Below are 27,435 nucleotides of genomic sequence, written 5' to 3' on the forward strand. Positions count from 1 at the left end.
ATTACATTAAGTGCAAATGCAATGAAATGCTTCAGTTAAAAGATAAAGACTGTCAGACTCCCAAGACTGAATTATGATGAAAAGGAAAATCTAAACAGACCAATTTATGAATCAGTAATCAAAAACCTCTCAACAAATAAAAGTCCAAGGTCAGATGACTTAACTGGAGAATTCTACATGTGGATTAAAAAAAAAATTGGGGGGGGGGCACCTGGGTGGCTCAGTCGGTTAAGCATCTGACTTTGGCTCAGGTCATGATCTCACCGTTCATGAGTTCGAGCCCCACATCAGGCTCTGCACTGACAGCACAGAGCCTGCTTGGGATTCTCTCTCTCCCTCTCTCTTTGCTCCTCCCCTGCTTGCTCACTCTCTCTCAAAATAAATAAATAAACTTAAAAATATAAAAATTTTTAAATGTTTTATTTATTTTTAAGAGAGAGGCAGAGTACGAGCAGGGGAGGGATAGAGGGAGGGAGACACAGAATCTGAAGCAGGTTCCAGGCTCTGAGCTGTCAACACAGAGCCCATCGTGGGGCTCAAACCCACAAAAAGTGAGATCATGACCTGAGCTGAGGTCAGATGCCCAACTGACTGAGCCACCCAGGTGGCCCTCTACCTGTGGATTTTTAAAAGAAAATCCTCTTATGTGCTCTTTACACAAAAAGTCAAAACAAAAAATTTACATATATTCAATTAACCTAAAATCAAGAATTTTTGCTCATCAAATAACACATAAAGAGCGAAAAAAAAAGCAAGCCATGGGAAATATAACATATTCACAATACATATAACTGAAAAAGGATTAGTTTTCAGAGTATATAAAGAATTCATGCAAACAAGATAAAAAAAAAGACATCTATAAAGAAGATAAAAAATATGGGAAGGGAAATCCAAATGGTCAATAAGCATATGAAAAGGCCCTTCACTTCATTAGTAATTAGGGAGAAGAAAACAAAGATCACAGTGGGAAAAACCACACACCAGCCAGATTGGTCAAAATTTTAAGGTCTTAAGGTCTAACCCACTGTGGCAGTATACCATTATGGGAAAGAGTTGGCATTGCCTAAGAAAGTTTAAGACACACTCAATGACCCATAACTGCAGTCCTTGGTTTTACCTAGAAAAATTCATGCTTATGTACACGAGGCAGACATACAAGAATGTTCCCAGTGGCATTGTATGAAATATCCCTCAAACTAGGAAAACCTACATGTCCATCAGAAGTAGAGTGGATAGGGGCACTGAGGCGGCTCAGTCAGCTCAGCATCTGACTCGATTTCAGCTCAGGTCATGATTCCAGGGTCGTGGGATCAAGCCCTGTGTTGGGTTCTGCATTGAGCATTGAGCCTGCTTAAGATTTTCTCTCTTTCTCCCCCTACCCCTCTCCCTTGCTCATGAGCACACTCACTCTCTCTAAAAGAAAAAAAAAGAAAAAGAAAAAAAAAAAGAAAAGGAAAGAAAGAGAGTGGATAACTAACTTGTAGTATATTCACCTAACACCCAATGTAATACAGTGATGATGACAATGAAAAATATATAGCAAGAACATAGATGAATTTCACATAAAAAGTAGATAAGAGGGAAAAGTAATCAGAATTCGTCCTACGTGATTCCTTTTATATAAAAGTTTTCAAAAAATTAAACTATGCTGTTTGAGGAAACATACATGGTATGCTAGAAGTGGTAAAGTTATAAAGAAGACCAATGAAATGATTACAAGTCAGGAGAGTGGTTACTACTAAGGGTATGAATAAATACTTATTAATGGTAAAAACTCTTCCCAAACTTGGACATTCTTTAACCTTAAGACACCAAAGCCCCACAGCAAATACCATTAGTCATGGTGAAATGTCAGGGGCAACAATGAGAATGCTCTATCGCTGGGGGCGCCTGGGTGGCTCAGTCAGTTGAGCATCCGACTTCGGCTCAGGTCATGATCTCACAGTTCGTGAGTTTGAGCCCCGCATCCGACTCTGCGCTGACAGCTCAGAGCCTGGAGCCTGCTTTGGATTCTGTGCCTCCCTCTCGCTCTCTGCCCCTCCCCACTCACACTCCGTCTCTGCCTCTCAAAAAATAAAGAAATGTAATAAAAAATTTTTTTAAGAATGCTCTATTGCTGCCTCTTTCCTCCCTGTAGATCCAAGGGCTCCAGGTTTAAATCACCCTGAGGACTCCTATGTGACCTTTTTTTTAATATGTAAATGTTTATTCATTTTTGACTGGGAGGGGAGGGGGGAAGGGCAGAGAGAGAGGGGACAGAGGATCCGAAGCGGGCTCTGCATTGACAGTAGTGAGTTTGATGTGGGGCTCCAGCTCACGACTGTGAGATCATGACCTGAGCTGAAGTTGGCTGTTCAAGCACTCAACCAACTAAGCCACCCAAGCGCTCCACCTATGTGACTTTTTAAATAAACTTTTATTGACATATAATTTAATAATTTTTTAACATGTTTGTTTGTTTATTTACTTTGAGAGAGAGAGAGACACAGAGAGAGATCAGAGGATCAGGGGAGGGGCAGAGAGAGAGGGAGACAGAGAATCCCAAGCAGGCTCTGCACAGTGTGGAACCCTATGCAGGGCTCAACCTCATAAACAGTGAGATCGTGACCTGAGTTGAAATCAAGAGTCGGAGGCTTAATCAAGTCACACAGGTGCCTCTATTGACATATAACTTAAATGGCATAAAATTCTGTTTTAAGTATACAATTTGTGATTTTTTAAAGGAAATTTAGAGCTGTGCAACCATCACCACAATCCTGTTTTAGAAATGTTACATCACCCAAAAAGTTCCCTGGGCTCATCTGTAGCCACTTCCCACCCCCTCCTCCCAGCTAATCTACTTGTATCTCTAAAGATGTGGCTACTGGGAACATTTCAAATGAATGGAACCAAACAGGATGTGATCTTCTGTATTTCTTTTACTTAGCATTTTTTTGAGATTCATCTATGTTGTAGCATGCATGTATCAGTACTCCATTTCTCTTATTGTTAAATAGTTTTTCATCATTTTATTTACCCATTCACCAGGTGATAGAATTTTGGTTATTTCCAGTCTATGACTATTTTGAATAATTCTGCTATAATATTTGCCTACAAGCCTTTGTGTGAACATATGCTTTCATTTCTCTTGGAAAAATACCTAGGATATTTGCTAAGTTCTATAATAAAATTAATTAACTTTTTAGGATGCTGCCAATATGGCCACACCATTTTATATTTCATCAGTGAGGTATAAGAGTTCCAATATATATGACTTTAAAAAAATTTTTTTAATGTTTATTTACTTTTGAGAGAGAGAGAGAGAGAGAGAGAGAGAGAGAGAGAGAGAGAGACAGAACACAAGCAGGGGAGGGGCAGAAAAAGGAGACACAGAATCCAAAGCAGCTCCAGGCTGTAAGCTGTCAGCAAAGAGCCCAACGTGGGGCTCAAACCCACGAACTGTGAGTTCATGACCTGAGCCGGAGTCGGAGGCTTAACTGACTGAGCCACCCAGGTGCCCCCTATATGACTTTTAAAAGAATAACATATACTGAGGAATTTATATATTTATAAGAGCTTTTATATACTAAGAATGTTAATTCTTTTTTTTTCTATACCACAAATGCCATGTTTCACATTAACTGAAAAAGACAATTGCAACTATGTTAATTTTTGTTCCTGTATTTTTTTATTACTATCTGAACTTGCTAAATGAGCATATATTAACATTTATTCTGGTTATCAAAGTAAGTAAAAAAAACTAAGGAGGGAGGGAGAAAAGAAAAAAAAGAACAAAGGAAGAGAGAGAAGGAAGGAGAAAGGGAGGGAGGGAGGGGGAAGGGAGGGAGGGAGAGAGGGAGGAAGGAAGGGAGGAAGGAAGGAAGGAAGGAAGGAAGGAAGGGCGGGCAGAAGGAATCCTTAGACTTGGTCATCTCACCTCAAAAAGGAGGCTGAATGCATCCTCCTCCTGACTTGTAAGATGGACTGACAAGCCCTTAATGAAGACCCCTTGAGGGTTTTCCACGATGGTCATTGGTGTGACTGATGGTCCGACATAGGGCAGAGTGGACAGGAGATCAAACAGACTCTCATTGTAAATTTCCAGGTAGGAAACACGCACAGTGATGGCATGTGTGGGGCGTTCTTCAATCATCCTAAAAACCTACATGGAATATCGGACAGTAGTCACCAAGAGCAAAACTCCAATGACCAACCAGTGTTAGGAGAGTTCTTACCTCAGCAGGACACATCAAGAAGTACAATTAAAAAAAAAAAAACCCGGGGCGCCTGGGTGGCGCAGTCGGTTAAGCGTCCGACTTCAGCCAGGTCACGATCTCGCGGTCCGTGAGTTCGAGCCCCGCGTCGGGCTCTGGGCTGATGGCTCAGAGCCTGGAGCCTGTTTCCGATTCTGTGTCTCCTTCTCTCTCTGCCCCTCCCCCGTTCATGCTCTTTCTCTCTGTCCCAAAAACAAATAAAAAACGTTGAAAAAAAAATTTAAAAAAACAAAACAAAACAAAACAAAAACCTGTCCTAAAAGAATTTACAAAGTTTAGCTGGCATAATGGTCATCATCATCAACAATTACTATTAATAGTTCATTGAGTGGCACTTATTATCATCTTGTAGAGTTTTTTTTTTTTAATGTTTTTATTTATTTTTGAGAGAGAGACAGAGTGTGAGCGGGGGAGGAGCAGAGAGAGGGAGATACAGAATCTGAAGAAGGCTCCAGGCTCTGAGTTGTCAGTACAGAGCCGACACGGGGCTCGAACCCACAAACCGTAAGATCATGACCTGAGCTGAAGTCGGACGTTTAACTGACTGAGCCACCCAGGTGCCCCACATCTTGTAGAATTTTGAAGACTGACTTAACAGATTGTACGGCCATGATGAATGGAAAGGACTCTGGAGTGAAGATCCCTCATTTTATGGTGTCTCGCCATATATAAGCCTCTTACACATCCATTATTTAATCCTATTCTTACAACTCCCCTGTGATTGAAGAAGGATAGGGGCAATGCCCATCTGGGGAAAGGCCCATGCAATGAAATTATTTGTCTGTGGCCTCAGCTAGTAAGAGAAGAAGCCAAGCCAAAACTCAGTCTTCCCAACTAATAACTTCCAAATACCCTTCCTGGTACTTCTGAGCAGGTGGTGACTTTGGACTGGTCTTTTCCCCTTAACTTTTTTAGTTGCCACATGAAGGGAGGGGTTGGGCTGGATGATCCCTGAGGCCCCCACCTTGCTCTAACAGTCGAGGGTAGTGCTATCCAACACGGTAGACACTAGCCACAGGTGGCTGCTGAACACCTGAAATGTGGCTGATGCAAATAAGGAATGGAATTTTAAATTTTACTTGATCGTAATTAATTTGAATTGAAAGTTAAAACTAGCTGCTAAAGGAGCACCTGGGTGGCTCAGTCAGTTGAACATCTGACTCTTGATTTTGGCTCAGGTCATGATCTCACGGTTGTGGGATTGAGTCCCACGTCAGGCTCTGAGCTGACAGCAAGGAGCCTTTTTGGGATTCTCTCTCTCCCTCTCCCTCTTCCCTTCCCCAGCATGTGTATACACATGCGTACACACACACACACACACACACACACACACACACACACACACACTCTCTCTCTCTCTCTCTCTCTCTCTCTCTCTCTATCAAAATAAATAAATAAACTTTAAAAAATGGCCACTAAGTTCAGTTACTGGTAAATTTTTCAGAATGTTGGGAACAACTTGAGTTTATAAATCTACTTTTTCAACTGTAAATTTTATGAAATCTAAATGCAGATTGAGTATTCCTGATAAGTACTTAGTGTCTAAATTGAAATGGATCATAAGTGTAAAATACATACTGCATAGACTTAGTGTGAGAAAAATAATGTAAAATATTTCAAGAATTTTTATATTGATTATATGTGGAAATTATATTTTGGATATACTCAGTTACATAAAATATATTATTAAAATCAATTTCACCTGTTTTACTTAAAAAAAATTTTTTTTAATGTTTACTTATTTTTGAGAGAGAGAAAGAGTGTGAGCCGGGGAGGGGCAGAGAGAGAGAGGGAGACACAGAATCCGAAGCAGGCTCCAGGCTCTGAGCTGTCAGCACACAGCCTGATGTGGGGCTTGAACTCACAAACTGTGAGATCATGACCTGAGCCAAAGTCGGGCGTCCAACCGAGTCACCCAGGCGCCCCTTCCTGTTTTACTTTTTTAAACTGTGGTTACTAGAAAACTCAAAATTGCATGTGTGACTTACACCGTGTCTCTACTGGGCAGTGCTGGGCTCGACTACTGAAGTCTAAGATACCGAGATACTGAAGCTTGGACAGTGGGATGTGAAGGCTACTGCTTCATAAATTAGAGCATGGATGCTTTATACACTAGACGGTCATCTATGTTTTTTATAGGACAGGGCTATAAAACCTCAAGATGCTTTTGGGGAAAGGCCCTTTGCCTCCTACCTCCCAACAGAAGGTCCTCACAGAACTCCAAAGGAAGGCCCTTGTGTACTGTCTTCAGTCATACTTCCCAGACCCCCAGGACTCACTCGATCCTGAAAGTTCATGTTGGGCCCTGCTTCTTCCCTTTGTTCTTTCTGGGGCTGTGGCATGGAAGAAGCCAGAGCAGGCCAGGGAGGAAGCTTTGCAAGAGGCCATATCCCCCTCATTAAAATGAGGCAGGAACATGATTAGGACTTCCAAATCCTCAATTACAGGTTCACAGACCATCACAGCAGCAAGAAGCTGGTCGGCACGTCCAACTCCCTCTTTTGCAATGAGGAAATAGGTTCCTCATGGGCTTGGGTCAGACCCTGAAACCTGAAGTCCCAGTTTCCTAGTTTCCTGAGGCCTCTGCACCACCCTGCCCCCCACCCCCCACCCACCACCATGTGTATCCTGTCTCTAGTAGCAGGCCTAGGGTTAGCAGCAGGTGTGGTAGAAAGGGGACCTGTGTGGTACCCTGCCTGTGGGCCCACTCTCTACCTGCTGTAGGGCACGAGGAAGGATCCCCCGGTGCTTGTAATTCTCAGTTGTCCCTGTCATGGTATATGTCTTGCCGGCTCCCGTCTGCCCATAACACATGATGGTACCTGCAAACATTTGGAAGCATGTCTTGGTGATGTCCAGGAAAATAGCTCCAAGGATAGCTCTCCTATCCCCCAGCATGCCTGGTGCCAGCCTGGACCCTGGCGTGAAGGTGGCCATCAGGAGCAGCCGGGGACAGGAGGGATTCCTGCCTTGGGGGGGCAGGGTGAGTGGGCAAGGAAACAGGACATAAATGGTCAAAACACAGACTGCAGCTCTGAATGTGTGGCCCAGGTAGTGCTCTACTGATCCCTCTGCCAAGAGATCAGACCCTAGGGCTGCTGAGCAGAGTGGGGAATCCCAGGGAACAGAGGAACTGGGAATTTTTCTAGACAGGTGAGGAGGGAGATAGAACATTGAACTCCAGCCCTTCTTTAGCAAGGCCATGAACTGTCAAGAGTCTCGGGGTAGGCCTCCCAGGGGCTGGCCAGGCAGGAGACAAGGAGAGCTTTGAAAATCCCCAGGAAGAGATGGGAGTGGGAAGAGAATTTCCTGTTGATGGTGAGGATTCTTTGTAGACTGCAAGTTCCCACAGGATCAAACAGGGCTACTAGTTGGCCCCAAGCCACTTCCAAACACAGACCATGACAGGTCCTGATCTGGTCCCACAGCCCTCTCTGGAAAGACTTCCACTTGCACCTCTCACATCTCTTAGGTCTACTGTCACCACCAGGCTCTGGGACACGAACCACACTGTCACCCTGGACTCCGGTTCCCATCCGCTCTTTCTCCTGGCTTGGCCAACCTGAGCCAGACCCCATCCCAAATGCCGCTTCCGGGCAACACTGGGCCATGGAAATCAGCATTTGCCTTCACCACACCAATGCTCTAGTTCCTGGGATTGGCAGGTTTTGCACACGGGGCTCAAACTCAGCATGTGAGCTGAGGTCAGAAACAGTGCCTATTAGCACAGATGTGCAGGAAGGAGTCACTTCAGCTGGGACTCAGAGCCCACTTGTAATTCTATAGCAGCCAGGGCCCAAGACTCTTAACTTCCTTGGCCTTCTTGGTTCCTCTGTCTCTACCTCCTCAGGGCCATATCCCCTCAGGATTAATAAGGACCACGTCTATGTTTCACAAGTGAGATACATTACAATGTTTAGTTATCAACACTAAACAGACTTTAAAAGAGACTTTTAAACAGAAGACCTAAAACTTGCAGACAGGGGACATTCTAGTCACATGGGCAAAGTTTACAAACTGTGATAGATTCTTTCTACAGATTTTCAAATCTTAAGATTTTAAAGCAATCTTAGACCAAACTAGTTTGTAAAAATCTCCCAATAAAGCTGCTTTCCATTTGTTAAGAAAATCAAACTCTACTCCATTTTTTCATGCTATATGTAAATAACTCTATGCTAAAATAGGAAGAGTAGATTTATTTTGCTGGTAAAATGAATGGAAATAACTCCTGGCAGTTAGTCAAGAGAGAAGTATTTGGACTCCATCAAATTCATAAGGCCATTATCTTCAAACTAGTATTTGAGGGATTTGAAACAGGATAATAGTTCAATCCCCATGACCTATAGAGAGCCACAGTCACTTAGTCTTCCTAGGAAAATAGGACCCCAGAAGTTTGGATCAAGTCATGCCCACAATACCACCAAGCAAATAATAAGTTTTCTACTATAAGAATATGAGATAGACACATAAACAAAAGTTAGCACAAGAGGTTATATTTTATTTTATTCACCATGAAATACTTGCACCTCTTCCTCCAGGAAGGGTTCTGCAGGTTCTTACAGTCAATTAATAACAGTCAATTAACTAAATTACCATTGTATCCGTCGAGAGCCTGAGCAACCACGTCCTTTGCGACCGTCTCATAAACCAAGTCCTGGGAGGCATTGTGGAGAACTCCATCCAGCTTGAACGACCAGTCTGTCTGCTGGTTATTGACAACCCCTCTCCGAGTATCTTTTTTTAAGTGAATATCAATGCTCTAGAAAGAGAGAGAGAGAGAGAGAGAGACAGAGTTAGCCAGCTAGTTAGGTATTAGGAAACTGGTATGAAAAACTCACTGATAGCTGAGGCCTGACCTGGAGAAAATAAAAGGAAGCAAACTTTAGGAAGAACAGGGATTCTCACACATGGGCTGATATTCAGATGATTTCTTTGGGATGGGAGAGGAGAAGGGAGGCCACACCACCTTTACGGTGGAAGGATCAGGAGACTGGAGCACTTACTGGTTTCAGGCCTTGTCACCCTAGGTTACAGGGTGCTGTTTGTCTTGATTCCCACATCTATGATACGAGGTCAAGCACATTTATCATTAGACACATTTAATAAGCACAGGGAGGCCTTGATTTAGGCCAGAGAGAAGACTGGGCTTGGTGACAGAGGCCTGGGCTTGGGCCACATCTTTTACATGCTACGGAGCATTGTGAGGAATGATGAATTAATAACCACAGAAATGGCTCTCGGCTTCTCAGACAGTTCCTCACTGGTATTATAGCAAATCAAGGGTGCCTACCACTTGTAATTAGCATATCTTCAGGTGCAAAGATTTCTTTTTTTTTTTTTTTTTAGATGCAAAGATTCCTAAAAACATTTTAGACTTGGGGCGCCTGGGTGGCGCAGTCGGTTAAGCGTCCGACTTCAGCCAGGTCACGATCTCGCGGTCCGTGAGTTCGAGCCCCGCGTCAGGCTCTGGGCTGACGGCTCGGAGCCTGGAGCCTGTTTCCAATGCTGTGTCTCCCTCTCTCTCTGCCCCTCCCCTGTTCATGCTCTGTCTCTCTCTGTCCCAAAAATAAATAAACGTTGGAAAAAAAAAAAAAACATTTTTAGACTTTTAGATCTCTCCATAGCAAGCCACTAAGGCAACAGCTGGTTTAGGAACATATTGGGTTAGGTCAAGGGGAGATTCCAATCTTCACCGTGGGGCCTTCTGATGTAAAGAGACTCTTGTTGGAATTTTACACTGGCTGCCCTACTCCAGGAGCCAACACACAGCCACATGCAGAAAAAGTAAGATCAAGCAAGAGGAGGGGCTTTGTCCATTCACACATGAAATGCTCCGTGTTTCTGTGCTCACTGAGACCATGTCCTGCAGGATTTGCTGCACGTGAGCTTCTCTCTGACTGTCAAGACTTTCAAAGCTTGGGCAGTTTGCTCTCGGATTCTTCCCTTAAAGAATGTCTTCATGCTGCCCATGTAGGTTCACAGATGTTTGCTCAATGAAAACAGAACTCTCTCAACCTGTCCTAAGCCTGTCATGGGCTTCAGAAAGGTTGTCAGGACAGTGGTCGGGACACAGGGATGGATACATCTTTCCAGTTCTTTCGAAAAGAGTTTCTCCCACTGGTTTGGTAAGTTGAACAGTTATCAACTTAAGACATCTTACTTGACCCCCTCCCTGAGGGATCATGTAACAGCAGATCTGATCCCCACAGAGTTTTATGAGTGTGGACAAATGTCAGCTTTTCTGTGTCAGACACAAGGATGAAGGCAAACTTATTAACCACAAATACAATTAAAAGTGGGAGCTTCGGGGCACCTGGGTGGCTCAGTCGGTCAAGTGCCTGACTTCGGCTCAGGTCATGATCTCGTGGTTCATGAGTTCGAGCCCCACGTCGGGCTCTGTGCTGACAGCTCAGAGCCTGGAGGCTGCTTTGGATTCTGTGTCTCCCTCTCTCTCTGCTCCTCCCCTGCTCACGTTCTGTCTCAATCTCTCTCTCAAAAAAAAATAAACATTAAAAAAAATTAAAACAAAAACAAGTGGGAGCTTCAGGAGTTTCCTTATCAAAAGTGACTCAAGGGGAGTGGTTTGGACTTGTTGGAAGTCTGGACTCCATCTGAACTTTTATCAATTCTGTCTTGGTCCTTAAAGGCTGTTTGGAAACAGGGTCCCACCGCAGCAAGGTGGGACAGAGAGGACCAAGCTGGTGAAAGCAAGCACATCCCACTTACTTTGTTGTCATGTCCGTATTTGATCATTTCGTGAGCAAAGTCATCGGTGGGTTTGACACGGACAAAGGTATGAACTTTTTTCCTAGTACCCATTCTAGCTAAAAAGAAGAAAACAGTACAGCTTTCAGTAGTTATCATCAAGTGGCAACGCATTAAGAAGATCAGAATGGAGTGACTGACACTCGGTCTGTGTTCTTCTGTCCCAATGAGACCCAGTCTTCCTTTTCACCCCTTCACGTGTCAGTGCTCTACCCACAGGACCCGCTGTTCAACAAGTACAGGTGCTTCCTACTTTACAGGCTGCCTCACCATTTTCCACCATGGCCCCCTAAGAGACAGAAACACGAAGCAAGAAGAATGCTCCCTTTAGTGGCCTAATCTTAGACGTGTTTCCTAAAAATGGTCTGTACCTAAAAATGTCCGCTTATGCTTTGCCTCATTCATTATGCTTTCATCTAAAATACTTACTATGAAATGCATTTAAACTTAATTTTCTTGTCTTCATGAACATATGTTATTTCAGATCCAGCAGCCCCTCCTTTACCTCCATTTGACCAGCTTAGATCAGAAAATGATTCCCTAGAAGTGTATTTAATCTAGTCCACAATCAGATACTCTTTCTTTTCTGACAGTCCATTGAGAAAAAATCAAACAGCCCTCTACCTCCTCGTCTTCTCGTCAACCTAACTAGAGTTTCATCATTTTCTTTCAGGTAGATCCACTTAATCTGTATTCCTTTATTTATACTACCACAAATAATTACTGTGTATAACCAAATGTCAAAATAAATGCTTGGTGTGTCTTCATGGAATAGGATGTAAGCATATAGGTGTATGTGTTTAGGGAGGGAGATTTAGGTAAACGACCTCCCTACTATGTAGAGCTGTCCTATAATGGAAAAGACTCAAGCAAGGTCAAGATGCCAGCTAGCAGAGATGCTACCAAAGGGACTGTTGCACTGAGGGGAGAGTTAATTAATTTCTAAGATCCTGTCCAACTGAAGTATTTTATTAAAATTTAAAAAAATTGATTGCACAATCAAATGATAACTAAGAAATCTTGTATTTTATTGGCTATTAGTCTCATTGGTGAAATCACACTAGGCCCTTTCCTGAGAGTGCCTGTGTAAAAATATTGAATACTAATCAGACAGTAAATTTTGGTTCCAACATTGACATAGAGTGGAAAAGCAAAGAGGGTTATTACACAGAAGTAACAATTGTGCTATTTTTATTGCTTTAAGGGGAACTTAAAACTTAGTTCTTCAAAAAATAAAAATAAAAAACAAAACTTAGTTCTTTAGGTGCCTCTTATACCCTGATGACAAAGGATTAAATATTGAGAGAAAATGTCAAAAGCTCTAAGGAAAGCTAAGGAAAAATCAACCTGTAATCATCATCAATACATTTAACCTAGTTAAGTAATACCACTAAACAAGATGAAAGTCTATGAAAATATACTAAACTTCGTTATTTGAAACTATTAGGGAAATTAACATAATACAATTTTAATTTGTTCAAAGGGGAAACATTTCTAATTTTACATATACGTTTTCCTAATATCAACCTAATATTTTTTCTTTCCTTCTTTTTCAAATGATGTGAACAGTATCATCAAGTGGTCTATGGTCATGCAGTCCGAACATTGGGCTCTCACATTTCAATAATTTCACTTTTACGGAACTATGAATATACAGAAAGAATGTTAAAAACTCATTTAGCGTTAATGTTCCAAATGTACCAAACACATTTGGAATAGGGACAAGGCCTGAGGGTCAGGATGTATGCTGCTTGGTACACTTCTCTTCTGACCTTCCTATTGGGGTTGAATCAGTTCAATAAGAGATGAAGCATTTGGTGCTAAAATAACTTGCATCTTCATAGGGCAGGAAAGAGGAGTTAAGGCCAAAGAAATCACCTGTACGCTTTTGTAAACAACAACAACAACAACAACCAGCAAAGGAATTTGTTGAATTTAGGAAGAGTTAGGGAAACATGAGACATAGGGAGCTGATTCAATTTCATATTCAAATTGGAAAAGAGCAATAACACAGCTATTAAGGAAAAATAGCTTGCTTGAACTACTGCAAAGCACTCTAATAAACTGCTATGATGCTTAATATTTTTAAAAAACGAAATGTTAAGACCTGTACTGTAAAGAAAAAAATCATGCATGACAGGGATTTCTTCTCTGAAATACAGTTAATTATTTCACTTTTTTTTAAAAAAAGCACTTTAAGGGGCATCTGGTGGCTCAGTCAGTTAAGCGGCCAACTTCAGCTCAGGTCATGATCTCATGGTTCGTGGGTTTGAGCCCCGCATCGGGCTCTGAGCTGACAGCTGGAGCCTGGAGCTTGCATTGGATTCTCTGTCTCCCTCTCTCTCTCCCCGTCCCCTGCTCATGCTCTGTCTCTCATTCTCTCAATAAATAAATATTAAAAAAAAAAAAATTAAAGCACATTAAATAAAGAATATTAACATTTTCCCTGTATTATCTAAGACAGGCTCACTGAATGTTACCTGATAGATTTTAAGGATATTAAACATATTTCTAGACACAACTTGCAATGACCGGTAGATTTCCTATTACAATTATATTAACTATCATCAGTGGCGTGAAATATCTCTATAGAAGTAAATTAAATAGAGACAGGTCCTGCCCTTTCAGTCTACAGTTTCAATGATGTAGACAAACGAAACTGTAACCCCTGTTACAAGCCCTTCAGATGTAAAATCAAATAAGCAAACATGACACTTTCACATCTGCCAACTGTAGAACCGTGTGTCCGCTTGCTACATTCCTCAAGTAATTAGTTCATGGAAGTCTTTTCCCAGCCACTATGGGACCATTCAGACCTTTCAATTTTTAGAAAACGAGGCTGAAAAGTATTCAGGTGATCAAGCATGATGGCTTATCCAATTTCAGTCCTAAAATTTTTGTCTACAACATTGAGGTCGAGCGATAAAGAGCCACAAATAGCTTGAAGGTCAATAGCTCTGGGTCTGAGGACCCAGCCTCCTGGCCAGGGTGCCCTCTGAAAGGAACCAGCCTAGGTGGCAGGTGCCCAGGCCTCCCTCCTGGAAGTCTCCACCCACCAAGCACAGGAACAGCACGGACAGCCTGAGCATCGCCCTCCCCTCAGAGTGGGGCCTGTAATTTGCCAACATGCACATGCACATGCAGCTCCCCTATCCTCCCCAGACCCTCCCCGTGCTCACATCCATAGCTTCAAGTATGCCAGGAGTCATACCCACCTAAGACAAGCTTTCTCTATTTTAAGATTTTTTTTTTTTTAATCTCTGTACCCAATGTGGGGCTCGAACTCACAACCCCAAGATCAAGAGCTGCATGCTCTACCCACTGAGCCAGCCAGGCGCTCTGCAAACTTTTTCTATTAACTTAACTCCTCCTATAAGGCTCCTACTCAGCAGCCCCTCAACACCCAGACATTCAGAGACCCCATGCCATCTTGCACTTACTGAAATAACGCTTGTTACCATTCTTACGCCGCATCATTTGAGTGGGTTTCCGCTCCCAAATTAAATTACAAGTTGCTTGTGGGACAGAACTGTGCTTTCTCTCTTTTGAATCCCCCCTCAATGTCCAGAACAGTGCCCAGCACAGAACAGGTACTCAAGAAATGGTGGTTGGTAGTGATGGTCATGGCTGGAAGTCAGAGGGTGGCTGGCTGAATCTCCACATGTGGGTCCATCTTCGGTCACTACTGAGAGAGTCCCAAGGGGCATATGTCACTTCCCTCCCACACCACATCCAACCCCTGAGCCCACAGCCCTTCCAGAAGGGCTTAGCTTCCAGGCACCACTTACAACAAGCCATATTCAGCCCCTCACCATGCCCTCTCTTTTAGCAGGGGTTTCCTCCCTCAGGATCTTATGGGGAATGCTTCTCTCTCATGGGCACCACCCTTAGATATTTCTGGTGTAAATAAATGAACCTCGGAGTGGCCACCAGCAGATCTCCCTGAAGGTTCGTGGTTTCCTTATTCGTTTTAGTGGTGGGAATGAACAGAATTTGCTACCAAGCGTTTCTGAAAGCTGGATTAAAGAAGAGGAAGCGTCTGCTGGAATGGTGGGCACCAGGTGAATCCCTACCTTCCAGCGCTCCTGCCCAGACCAGACGCTCTCATATGGAACCCTCATCGTTTTAAAGCGGCGGCAGCACCTGAACCCCGAAACAACAGGGTCCAAACGCACCCGGCCCTAGGCTAAACCAAAGACTCGATTCCCGACAGACCTGGTCTTCTCCCTTTTCCTCACCCAACATACCGGACCCCTGTGTGGAGTGTGGGAGGCAGTGGAACTTGGGACCATTCTTGTCCCTCTTTGGAGCGGCTTCCTCATCCATAAAGCGAAGGGCTCTACCTAGCGATCCCGAAGCCCCCTCCAGTTCGAAAACTGCCGTGTATGAAAGGGTCCAGCAGACCTCTGGTCCCCCACCTCACGCCCTCTCAACCTCGGCAGAGACGCAGAGGTCTCGTGGGGCCAGGGAACGTTAGATCCGAAGACCCTAAACTGCAGCCAGCCTGAAAGAGCCCCCACGATGCCGCGCCCTCTCCTCCGCTCGGGTTTCACAAATCAGCGAGCCAAGCTGGGGGACTCCCGGGTAGGGCGGTGTTCGGATCCCAGCCGCTGCCCACCGCCTGGGCGTATACCCCCTCTCGGGCCTCCCTTCTCCCCATCCGTGCGGCGCGTGGTCGCTGCTCACCGCTCCCGAGGCAGAGGCCCTCCCGCCGCGCGACCGCTGCAGGAGCAGCGACCGCCGCCCTGCATTCGCGGCTGCAGAACTGTGTACATAGCCGCCATGGCAACGGACCGTTTCCGCAGATTCCGGAAGTGTCGGGTAGGGGCGGAAGTGAAGTCCGCGGCCCTGGGTGGAGACACGAGTAAGGTCAGGGCCGGATCGGAAAGGCGGGAGATGGGACCGGTTAATCCAGAAAGACTGCGGCAACGGCAGGCGCGACAGCACGGTCGGGAAAGCGAGGGAAAGAAGGCTGCGCTCGCACCAGGAAGCGGGGCAGCGGAGCTTCCGGCGCAGAGCAGCCGAGACTACGGCGGCCGTGCAGGTCCGTCTGCTTCTAGCCGTGTGCTCGCGGCGGCAGTCCGCCCCGCCCCGTTTGGTTTCTAGCCGGCCGCCCAGGCCTGCGCAGTCGCGGCGGCCGGGGAAGATGGTGGAGGACGGCGCGGAGGAGCTGGAGGACCTGGTGCACTTCTCCGTGTCCGAGTTGCCTAGTCGCGGCTACGGCGTCATGGAGGAGATCCGGCGGCAAGGCAAGCTGTGCGACGTGACGCTCAAGGTACCGAGGGCTGGGCAGCGCGAGGCTGAGGGATAAGGAATCGAGTGGGGAGGAAAGAAGGGCGGGGGGTAGGGGAAGAGAGGTCTAGCGGGCAGAGCGGTGGGGCAAGGAGGTTGGAGACCGAGTAGGGGAGAGAGAGGTGCCGAGTGGGAGAGGGGATTGGGGCTGAGTGGGGAGACGGACAGGAACAGCCTCTTAGCCCTTGGAAGGAAAGGCTGAGAGGTGCGCGACTGAGGCCCTCGGCGTGGGAGACATTGGGGTGCCGCCTCCCTTTTCTGTCAGACAGGAGAAAATGGACTTGCAGCCCCTCTTTGGAGGAGGGGGCGGTGGCCGCCTCCACATTCTGATGGGCACCACTGAAGCACCTTCTCTTGTCACCATAGACATTTCTTTGTGCCCCTCGAAGTTAGCTGTGCTGTTGTAGAGGCGCAGGCTACACCTTAGGAGTCATTGCTTGCCCTTGGTCGTTAGATTACTACCTTGTTTCCTAGGAGCTTTTAAAATCATATCTGGACGTCTTTTGAGGTGGGCATCTACTCTGCCCCCCACCCCATACTGGAAGGCACACCACCACTACCACCTCCACAAGGGTCTCTGAGGATGGACTGGGTCTGCGTGGGGAGAGGGATCTCTTAACCACCTGTTTCCTACCGGTATTCTGGGCGCAAGAGCCAGCCTTCCTCCTGTGCTTTGCATCCATTCCTGCTGGGGAGGCATGCTGGGCTGCTCCTTGGCCAGATTCCTGAGCCCTCAGGAGCCCTCCAGGTGGAGAGTGACTGCTGTGAACTGTGTTCCCTGTTGGGCTTTGACTTGAGGCTCTGAGCATCTGTGGAAGACCACGCTAAAACGTGTGTGTGTGTGTGTGTGTGTGTGTGTGTGTGTGTGTATACATATATGTATATATACATATGTGTATATATGTGTCTATATTTATATATGTGTGTGTATACGTTTATATATGTATATATACTTATATATACACATACATATGTGTATGTATATACATATATATATGTGTGTATATACATATATACGTATACATATATATACACATATGTATGTGTATATACACACACACACATGCAGAGCTCCTTTTGCTCTTCTCATTTTCTGCAGAATTAAGGAAACTTTTTTTCTTCCCATATTTGAGTCAGACCTCTGGAGACATGAGAGTAGATTTAAGAGTGTGGAGATAGAAGGATTTGGATTAGAATCCTAGTCGTAACCTTGGGCAAGTTACTTAATGTCTCTAAACATCAGTGTTCCAAATGTAAAAATAGGGATGCTTTCTTATTAGTGTGAGAATTAAATGAGACAATTTGTGGTGTTCTTTGCATGAGGCCTGGCCTACGTTTTCATCCCTTGAGGGGGCTCAGTTTTCCAGGAGAGGCATGAGGTGGCCTGAGACGGAAAAGGATCTTTAGTGGGGAACCAAGGGGTTTGAGAAAAATGAGCTGGACTAAAGGAGTCAGAGGAAGTAAATATAAATGAGGCGGTTACATGTAGATGTCGCGGCTACTAGAGGTTTGTAAGCACAAGAATGATCTGGTTGTGGCGGTGACACTTAGGGTGAGTAGAGACTGGTAAAAAGCAGTAATAGGGGAGGGTTTTTGGATTAAGATTTAGGCTGTAAGGGTGAGCCATGGAAAGCCTGTGAGAGAGAAGCAAAAGCGTATGATACAGGGGGATGATTACAGATATTTCTACATAAAATAAAGCAGTGCAGTTTGCCTCTGCATGTAATGCAAACGCAGAATATAACAAGCCTTTGGCATAACAATGCTCGTATGATTTTTTTCCATTAAAATGCTATTTATTCATTCAAAGAGACAAGATAGTTACCAGAGGTAGTTCCAACCCAGAGTGTCAGTCTAAATTGCTGTGTTAGTTTAGAGCATCCAGCACATAAGGATAAAGTATAAAGGCACAGAGTAGAACTGAACAGGACCTAGAGAGTGTTTGCTTCATTGGTTTTCTAACTCTTCTGTACAGCCTGAGGAGTAGCTCAGTGGCAATGTGAGGTCGGAGGCCAGGGAGAGGTCATACAAACCAGGCTCTCTCTCATTTCTCTCCCCTTCACTAAAGCTGCCCTGTGAAATCTGTTTTGGTTTCTCTCTCTCTCTCTCTCTCTCTCTCTCTCTCTCTTCCTCAAGATAGAGTCTTTCCTGAAACTTCTGATGTTTCCTGACTATCTTCCAAATAAATGGGTACTGAAAAGCTGGTTGGAAGCATTTTGGTGTGGGATGGGTTTATTGATTAGTGGTCCTCCTTATAGGGCAGTGCTTCTCAATCTTTAGCAGGTATTATAATCACTCGGTGGCCTGTTCACACACTGGTTGTTGGACCTCACCCCAGAATTTTTTATTCAATTCGTCTGGCATGGGCCCAAGAATTTACATTTCTGACAAATTCTCCAGTGATGCTACTGCTGGCCTGGAGCTGCATTCTGAGAGCCAAAACTGTAGGGTGATGGACCTGACCTTTTCAATGCGATGTGTTCAGAGTCCATGGATCTTCATTCAGGCTTCTGCCTGAGTGGAATAACCTTGGCTGTTACCATTCGAGGAGCCTTGTGATGGGAGGGGACTGGGGGATCTTGCTTCTATGTGCAGACTTTCACTTAGTCCCCTGAATGGTGCCACTTCCTTGTCTTCAGTGGTTCCCTGGCTGCCCAAGTTTGGAGTCTAGTTCGTCCTGTCCAGATGATAAACCTCCAGCGTTTATCCAGCAACGGAACAGTTGCTTGCCTAGTGAAGGGGAGCAGCACTGTCTGATTGTGGCCTCCCTTATCCCCACACCTTCAGAGGAAGCCTGAGTCTCCAACAGTTGAGTTTTGGAGGGGGCTCTGCAGGGACTTGCCATCTGTAGCACTCAGTATTCTCCATCTAAATCAGCTACTACTCATCTTCCAAAATTTGGTGATGCTTTTAATATCCTCTTTCTTTCAGCTTCTTTTTCCTTGGGAGCTTTGCTGTTTCTTAATTGTCAGTCTGAGAGGTAGTATATAGTACAGACTCAAGCCAGACTGCCTGGGTTTGAACCCTGGCTCTGCCAGTTATTAGCTGTGACAACTTGGGCAAGTTCCTTAAACACTGGTGACTCAGTTCCTTCATCTTTAAAATGGGTGTCATCACCTACCTAGTAAGTGTGTTAGGGATTCCATTAGTTAATGCACTTAAAACAATCATGTAGTAAATGTTCAGTAAACAGTAGATATTTATGAATAATAATTTGATGGCGCTTCTAGAAGGGAGGGGAAATAAATGGGTATGTTCAACCTGCCATTTTGAATTTGTTTTAGCTTCTGATGAATTCTGGATGATTTTATCTAAACATAACGTTCATTGCCTTAAAAGAGTTTGCAAACCACTGCTTTGCTTCAGTAGCCTGCATTTTACAGATGAGGACCCAAGCCCAGAAGAAGGGACTGGTCCAAGGTCACAGACTGAGTTAGGCGGAGCTAGGACTAGAGACTGGACTCCTGGTCTCTGTTCTCCTGGCCAAGTGTTCTTTCGTGCTCTCCTGTTGCCTCTTCTGTCACTGACAGTGGCAGAACTGATTCCAGCTGCTGATTCAAAGTGGATTAATCTACCTCAGGTCAGCCCTCACTCATCCTTAACAACATGTCATCTTTTCTGTCCTCCCGAGTTTTAGTGAGAGTGTGCAAGTTAGCGTTAGCAGGTATGATGCAGTCTGTAAGCTCACTGCCAACTCCTAAACCTTTCTTAGTTTTGTTTTTGGAAATATTTGAAATTTAAATTCCTTGGGCACCTGTTGGATAATTAAGAAGAGGCATAACAGAAAGGGCAATAATGCTGGATTTTTAAAACCATATTCTGTATCTATGTTGACTTGAACCTTTTTCTTAAAAACTGAAAATGATGAACCCTCTTCCCAGAAAAATGTGCATACAAAATTTTGCATTCAGTCATAGGCGCGATTCCCCTGAAGCCCACCTTTGGGTCATGGGTCATGAATCCAGCTGAGTATTGTTCTCCTATTAGGAAAAACCCATGGTCCATCTACTTGACAAATCATTTTATCTTGAAGGTACGGAGGATAGCAGTGCAGGACTTCTTGGCAACGTATAGCAGAAGGCTTGGTCTGGGTAGAGGGGTTTGCGTCCGGTCAAGGCTCTTAGCCCCTCTTTCCAACAGCTGGTTTCATGTCCTTTCCTCTGGGCCGCCAGCTGCCCAGTGCTCAGGCCACATCTGTCAGGCTCATGTGCGTCCAGCGAGTTGAGCAGATTCAGTGAGTGCTCACCACGGGTTGTTATTCATAAGATCTAGACCCACCACTTTAACATTTGTCTGTTCTCCTCTCACCTCACATACTCCTTTTTCTTTATTTGTGAGGACAGAATGGGGTCACCAAACCTGAATATTACTCACTGATCCATCAGCTTAGGAGAACAGCTTCCTACACCCACACACCCCCCCCCCCACACACACACACACACTCTCTCTCTCTCTCTCACACCCTGATTTGCAACCACTAATGAATGGTTCTCCAACAGTTTTCTGGCATCAGTTTTCTAGCATTTTCCCAAGGCCCTTGCTAAAGTTTTGAGCCCAGATCTGAGAATTTATCCTCTGGAAAGAAATGTCTTTTCCATGGGTAAAAGGCACAGTATTAGAATATTTCCTTTTGACCCACTAAACCCAAGTACGCAATTTTCATTGAGACTGGCTTCAAAAGCCACACATTTGAGTGGAATCTTGCCTAAGTTTCTCTCACACTGATTTTGTGATGAAGGAGTATGTGGAGAAGGTATCAGGAAATGAAGTAAGAACTTGTTGATACATGCCACTTTTATGTTGTGTGTGGTGTTACACAGGTATAATTACAGAGCTGGAGGAATCCTATGAAAAGGAGCCGTAGAGGTCCTCTATCAAAGCCATTCATTTTACAGATTAAAAAACCCTGAGGCTTAGAGATATTAAGGGACTGCCCAAGGCACAAAGCTATATTCTCTGGGATCCAACATAGCTGTTTGTTGGTGGAAGGAATGCCTTTGCGTCCTCTATCAGATTACTCACCTGCCCTCCTGGTGTTATGCAGCAGAGCAGGGAACACCATCTGCAGTGTCATTTTTGAGCAGGGAGGACAGTGATGGGTATGCTGCCAGTCTTTTGGACGTATGGATTGTGAACTCTTTTGAATTTGAAATGACACTGTATTGGAAAACTTGAGCCTCTGAATATCGTTCATTCCTGGTGTTTTCTACTGACTTTTTCCAGGCGTCTGTGTTCATTTCCAGCCTCTCCTCTTTTTAGTGAACAGTTAGACCTCAGAGGAAGAGTGTGCTCCTTGAGAGCACGTGTGCACTTGGGATATGAATTCATATTCATCGAAAAGTCAGTTTTGCTCTTTCTTCCTCAAGTTATGTGGTGGGTAATGCTGTTACCTTTGGACACCAGGCAGAGGATGAGAGAACTTGCTGCTGCCTGATGTAGGGAGGGAAAGGGAGTTGGAGGCATCCTGGAAAATCAGTTACCACCCAAGCAGTGTTCCTGGGGTTCACCCTGAGGCTTCTGGAGCTTGGCCAGCCGGCTGTGTGAATTTAAGAAGCTTATGTTGGGGATGCTTCTTAATGCAGGTGGTTCCTTTATTATTTTGTACATGAGACTCCATCGTTTGCCCCTTGGCCACACCTGGTTCAGCTTAGAGGCTGGTTGATGGAAAATGAGATCACATCTTTCTAAAGGTGTGTTCCTCACCCCTTCTAAATTGCAAGCATGGCGTGTCCCTTCCTACTCTTGATTTGTTGCGTGTTGGCACTCCTGTTGCCTCCTTGGTGTAGAGCCAGCCAGTTTCCCCACAGTCAGTTTGGGGAGGCCCCTTCCGCACAAACCACTGACCACATCACCCGTTTCCAGCGGGGGAGAAGAGAATGAACCAAGATGTGTGAACCAGGAGTTGGCAAGCATTTTCTGTAAAGAGCCAGATAGTAAATATTTTAGGATTTGTAGGTCATACAGTTTCAGTTGCAACTGCTCAACTCTGATGTTGTAGCACCAGAGCAGCTGTACAGAATACATAAACAAATGGGTATGGCTTTGTCCTGTTAAAACTTTATCTACCAAAAACAGGTGTAGGCCTAACCCATTGGCTGTGGCTGGCTGACCCCTGTTGTAGAGTGATATGGCCTTTGTAAAGTTAAAGGCTTTTGAAGTAGGCTCCACTTGCTTTATTGCCCCAGCATATACTTCTGTGGTTTCAACACAGTATCTAGCAGTGGGAGGCATCTCTTGTTAAAGAGTACAAATGAGCCCGAAGTGAAGCACTTTCTTTTTCCAGCTCACTGCAGGGGATCATGGGACTATCCTGGTTGGTGACTGAATAACTGACATAGGAGAAGTTACTGTTAAATTTTGCATCTCTAAAGTCTTGTTAGCTCTGCTGGAGCTTGAACCAGACTGTTTCTGAAGCATTAACTAAAGACACCATGCTCCCTTTCTGTCTCAGTTGAAGCTGAGGATGCTTAGCTGCTTGCAGAATGGCAGGCCAGAGGAGACCGTGATGGCTCCTGTGTTCCAGTGGACCTGACCGGCTGTGTTCAGGGCCGTGAAGGTAAGGGCCAGAGTTGGGGCTGCCTGCCGGCAGGCAAAGTAGACAGTTCACATATGGCCCAATACATCTGGGCAGAGTGTACTGCATATCTGATCAGAACACAAAAATGCTTTCCAAAAAACAAGCTCAAGAACAGATATTTTTATATATTTACGGCAGAATTATTCACAGTAGCTGAAAGATGGAAACCACCCAAGGGGCACCGACTGTTGAATGGATAAAATTTACTCCATTTTGTTGAAATATACACAAAGGAATAATATTCCATACATACAATGGAATATTATGTAGCCTTAAAAATGGAAGAAACTCTGACACCTGCTACAATATGGATGAACCTTAAAGACTTTATTTATGCTGAGTGAAACTAGCCGTTCATAAAAGGACAAACACCATAAGATTCCACTTGAATGACATAACCAGAGTGCACAAAGGAAGTAGAGTGGGGGCTGCTTAGGATTGGGAGGAGGGGACAGAGTTTCAGTTTGGGAAGATGGAAAAGTTCTGGAGACAGATAGTGGGGCTGGTCGCACACCAATGTGAATGTCTTTCACGCCACTCAACTGGACACTTAAGAATGGTTAAAATGGTAAACTTTACGTTATGTGTATGTTACCACAATTTTTTAAAAAGCTAATAAGCTCAAGAAGACTTGTTACCAGGTGGGCACGTGAGACTGCTTGTAGTGCTGTGATTGTGGAGACACTAAAGATAGAATCTGGCTCTGTGTCCAGACCCACTGAGGAGAAACACAGATACTGAGGGGTGATCTCTCCTGTTCTTTTGCTTTGTAGTGTGCTGCCTCAGCTGTTAAGAGCCAGATTTTATTAGCTCAGCCCTGGAGCTGCACTTCAAATGGTCACTTAAAAGGAATCGATTTCTGAGAGATACATACTAAAGTGATGCACACGTGTCGTAAGCTTATTTTTCCTGTGCTGATTTGTAAAATCTAAATGTCCTGTAACCTTGACAGAGCTGTTCTGAGGACCAGCAAAACGTACTGTGCTAACCTGTCTTCCCACTAAAGGTTTGTTGGCATAATCTGTAAATTACAGTGGCTTTCAAATCAGTATCTCTGTTTTGCTTATTTTGCTTCTAAATACTAGACCTGCGTTTCACCTGCCCTGTTGACCCTCATGCTAATTATGTCTCAAATGAAGGCTCTTTCCCTCCTAAACTATCTCTTCTTTTGTTCACTTTGTGTATGGATGGCACACTATCCATGTAGTCAGGTAGAATGGAAGCTCTGGAATTGGCTTTGGCTCATCCTCTCTCTCTTCTGTATATTTTATGGCATTTATCACAATAATAATGACATTACTTACAATATCATAACTCCGTGAGAGCAGGGACTGTGACTGAATTATTCACCGATGTGTCTATGTAACGTGTCTAGTAAGCCACTGTCCTATTTCAGGTCCTCTTCATCTTTTCCCTAAACCCAGGATTTCTGGAGTAGTGTGTTGAGAGAATTCTTACAGACCCTTTAGGGAATGGCCCTTGTGCAGCTGCCGGATTGTTTCTCCCCAGGCTCTGGTCTGATCATTCGTTCTCCTGTTGTGAGTGACCTCCCATTCCATTCTCATTCAACAGTGTGCTCAGCAGATATGTCAGCGCCTTCCGCGTGCCAAGCACTGTTCCATGTGCTGAGCAAGCAGCCCTAGGCAGGGTAGGCAGCGCCTCCGTGAGCGTGAGCTCATGTTCTGGTGGGAGGTGGAGTGGCAGACAATAAACAGATAAATAGGTATAAAATGTCCCGTGGTGATAAGTGCTATGGAGAAAAATAAAGCCCGATAAAGGGGACTGAGGGTGTTGTTTTTGTCAGAGGGACCAGAACCAGCCTTGCTGAGTAGAGGTCTGAATGAAATGAGGGAATGACCCATGAGCATATCTAAGGGAAAGTATTCTAGGCAGAGGGAATAGCAAGCACAGAATCCTGAGACAGGAGCATACTTGGTATTTGGGGACACACCAGGCAGCTGTTATGATAGGAAGAGAGTGACCTGGGTGACAAGTGGAAGAACACAAGGTTGGAGAGGTAGATCCGCAGGCCCAACATAGTTCCTTGTGTGGCTCAGTGAATACTTGTTGAATGAATGAATGAATGAGTGAATGAAGCTAGACAGTAATTATTCGTTTATTGGTTTATGAGTTTAGAATCAGGGCAGGGTGTTTGGGGTACACATAAGAAACGTAGGGAGAGGGCAGGGACTGTGACTGAATTATTCACTGGTGAAGAGAGCACAGGATTTCACTTGGACTTTTCCCTTCTCCCATTCAGGAGACATGAGCTCTCTGGCCAGAGCTAGAGAGACCAATGTTGGCGTGTGTGTGTGTGTGTGTGTGTTTAATGTTTATTTATTTTAGAGAGAGAGAGAGAGCATGAGCAGGGGAGGGGCAGAGAGGGAGACATAGAATCTGAAGCAGGCTCCAGCTGTCAGCACAGAGCTGGATGTGGGACTCGAACCCACGAACCATGAGATTGTGACCTGAGCCGAAGTCAGAGACTTAACTGACTGAGCCACCCAGGCACCCCTGGCTTGTTCTTGAAGTAACTTCTCTTCACCACAGAGAACATCAGAAGTTAGAAACTTGTCAGGGGAACAGGAAGTAGAACTCTTGGTGGTTTAAAAGGTGCTCCTACCCATGTTTGGGAAAGCTTGTCTTTTCTCCCCCTGTCCATAGGCTGTACTTTTAAGTCAGCAGGACATCCGGGGAAAGCCACTGGCTGGTGGGAGTGCAGGAGCAGCAGGTGGTGGCTGGTTTTCGGTGGGATTAGAGGAAAGACTGCTGATTTAACTGCTTCTCTGATTATTCTAAGCTGCTCACAGAAATCTGCCACTGTGTCTGTGAGACGTAAGAGAAGCTTAAGCATGCCCTGTTGGTGCTGACCGCTACTCCTGGTTGACTTTTTTAGGGCCACCAGCGGCATCCTTGATATACACATGCCACCAGACCGGCCCTTCTCTGCCTTTCTCTCCTAGTCGTCTGTAGGCTCCTCCTGCCGACTGTGTCTTTGTGATCTGTGTTCTCCAACTTCCAAGCCTTTGCTCCCGCATTCTTCTGGCTTAGAGTATCGCTCACATCTGCCAGCATTCTTACCCGTGTGCAAGGCTCCTTTCATATTTTTTTTCCCCCAATTAAGGGGAAAGAAGTGGCCAAACACTCCTTCCTCTGTTCTCCTAAGGCACGCTGCATTGTTTCTGTTCAGCATTGTCTTGTGGTCACAAGTTTGCACTCCTGCCTCCCTGCCAATCTGTGTTTTTGTGAGGCACAGGCCTGTGCCACCTTCTCTCTTTTGCGCTGCCCTATTGCAGTGGGGGGGCGGTGTGAAATCCCGTCTGTCTGGAGTCTTCTCATATCCCTCCAGGTGCAGCCAATCTCTCCCTCTTCTGTTGTACCTTACCCCCTTGTAACTGACAATATGGCCCTTGTACTGATAGCTTCCATGTCCCCTGAGAGCTCGTTGGAAATGCACACTCTCTGCCCCCACCTCAGACCTGCTGAACCGGAATCTGGTGGTTCTTACATCCTGTGCACATGAAAATTTGAGAAGCATTGCCTTCACACTTCGCACCCCTTACCATACTGAACACAGTGTGGACGTGCTTGAGTGTTCACTCTTCCCATCCAGACGTTGAGCTCCTGTGGCCTGTGAAGCCTCTATTATCCAACATAGTTCTTAGCATGTTTCAGGCACTCAAAAGTGTTTGCTGTATTATCTGAAAGGGCCCCTGGTGTTATGTTTGAGATGCTCCTTCAGTCAACATATTAATGAAGTGCCTAACTGTGCATGGTGCTTTCCCAGTGCACGAGGCACCCTGCTGTTGAGTGGGCATCAGCCCCTAACTTTGGCATTGAGAGATCGGTGGGTGAGATGGATACCCATAATTAATTATGAGACAAGGTGGAGTGTGGTAAATTCTGTAAGTGCCCAGCTGTTACCAGAGGCCTAAGGGAATGCCAAAGGAATGGCAGCTATTTCCAGTTCACAGGATTTGTGATAGTTTCATGGAGAGGATAGTGTCCGATTGGTGCCCTGCACGATGAATAGAACTTTGACAAACAGACTTTGTGGGAGGAGGCATTCCAGGCTGGGGAGAGCCTGTTCAAGGGCCTAGGCATGAAAGTGCACAGACAGGATGTTCCTTGAACAAGTAAGACGTAGAGGTGGAAGGTGTGATTGGGGAGGTGCGTGCGTGTGCATTGAACTCTTGGAATTCTAGTGGTGAGGAGTCTGGACTGGTGAGGAACTGGAAAATCACATGCTATTGTTGCAGTTAGATGTTCAGTGGTTTCTAGGGACTCTGCCCTCCTGTCTCCCTCTCTCCCTCTCTTCCATTCTACCTTGCTGGACATGGTGGGAGGCAGAGGAGGGTTTAGAAGCAGTGGGACAGGCCTGAATATTGTAGCTGGCTCTTTACTGGCTCTTTATGGGACCATGGCCCACGTCTTTTTTTAGTCCTAGCTGGTCAGCCACTTCCTCCCTCACCCCCTTCCGGAGTCACTTAGCCAGTGGGGGCTCCCTATAGCTCATCAATAGAGGGTTTCACACAGTGAGCTTTAAGA

At 45.1% G+C, this 27,435-nt stretch overlaps 2 protein-coding genes across 16 annotated transcripts in view; one reads left to right on the forward strand and one right to left on the reverse strand.

The window, feature by feature from the left end:
* KIF9 (kinesin family member 9) overlaps positions 1-15,983 on the reverse strand; it is a 55,611-nt gene extending 39,628 nt beyond the window's left edge. The window contains exons 1-6 of one of the 10 annotated variants that reach the window (XM_047838148.1): positions 15,705-15,982; positions 14,459-14,703; positions 10,980-11,077; positions 8,847-9,012; positions 6,969-7,075; positions 3,917-4,141 (exon numbers count right to left, since the gene is read on the reverse strand). In XM_047838148.1, the coding sequence (XP_047694104.1) occupies positions 3,917-4,141; positions 6,969-7,075; positions 8,847-9,012; positions 10,980-11,077; positions 14,459-14,495 (633 nt within the window). In that variant the 5' untranslated portion in view covers positions 14,496-14,703; positions 15,705-15,982. Of the gene's footprint in view, positions 1-3,916; positions 4,142-6,968; positions 7,076-8,846; positions 9,013-10,979; positions 11,078-14,458; positions 14,704-15,265; positions 15,491-15,704 lie in introns of those variants that run through there. The other 9 variants (XM_047838157.1, XM_047838186.1, XM_047838176.1 and 6 more) reach the window with 9 other exon arrangements.
* A 67-nt stretch (positions 15,984-16,050) lies between these two features.
* The window catches only part of KLHL18 (kelch like family member 18), a 56,758-nt gene continuing 45,373 nt past the window's right edge, over positions 16,051-27,435 (forward strand). For 3 of the 6 annotated variants that reach the window (XR_007147738.1, XM_047838239.1, XM_047838252.1), the window contains exon 1: positions 16,051-16,293. Coding sequence is in view for 2 of the 6 variants with exons in the window: in XM_047838239.1 (XP_047694195.1) it covers positions 16,165-16,293 (129 nt within the window). In the remaining 4 variants the exon portion in view is untranslated. Of the gene's footprint in view, positions 16,294-16,782; positions 16,819-22,761; positions 22,867-23,660; positions 23,894-27,435 lie in introns of those variants that run through there. The other 3 variants (XM_047838261.1, XM_047838281.1, XM_047838271.1) reach the window with 3 other exon arrangements.

The sequence above is a fragment of the Prionailurus viverrinus genome, chromosome A2 (assembly GCF_022837055.1).
Source record: "Prionailurus viverrinus isolate Anna chromosome A2, UM_Priviv_1.0, whole genome shotgun sequence".
Classification (NCBI taxonomy): Eukaryota; Metazoa; Chordata; class Mammalia; order Carnivora; family Felidae; genus Prionailurus; species Prionailurus viverrinus.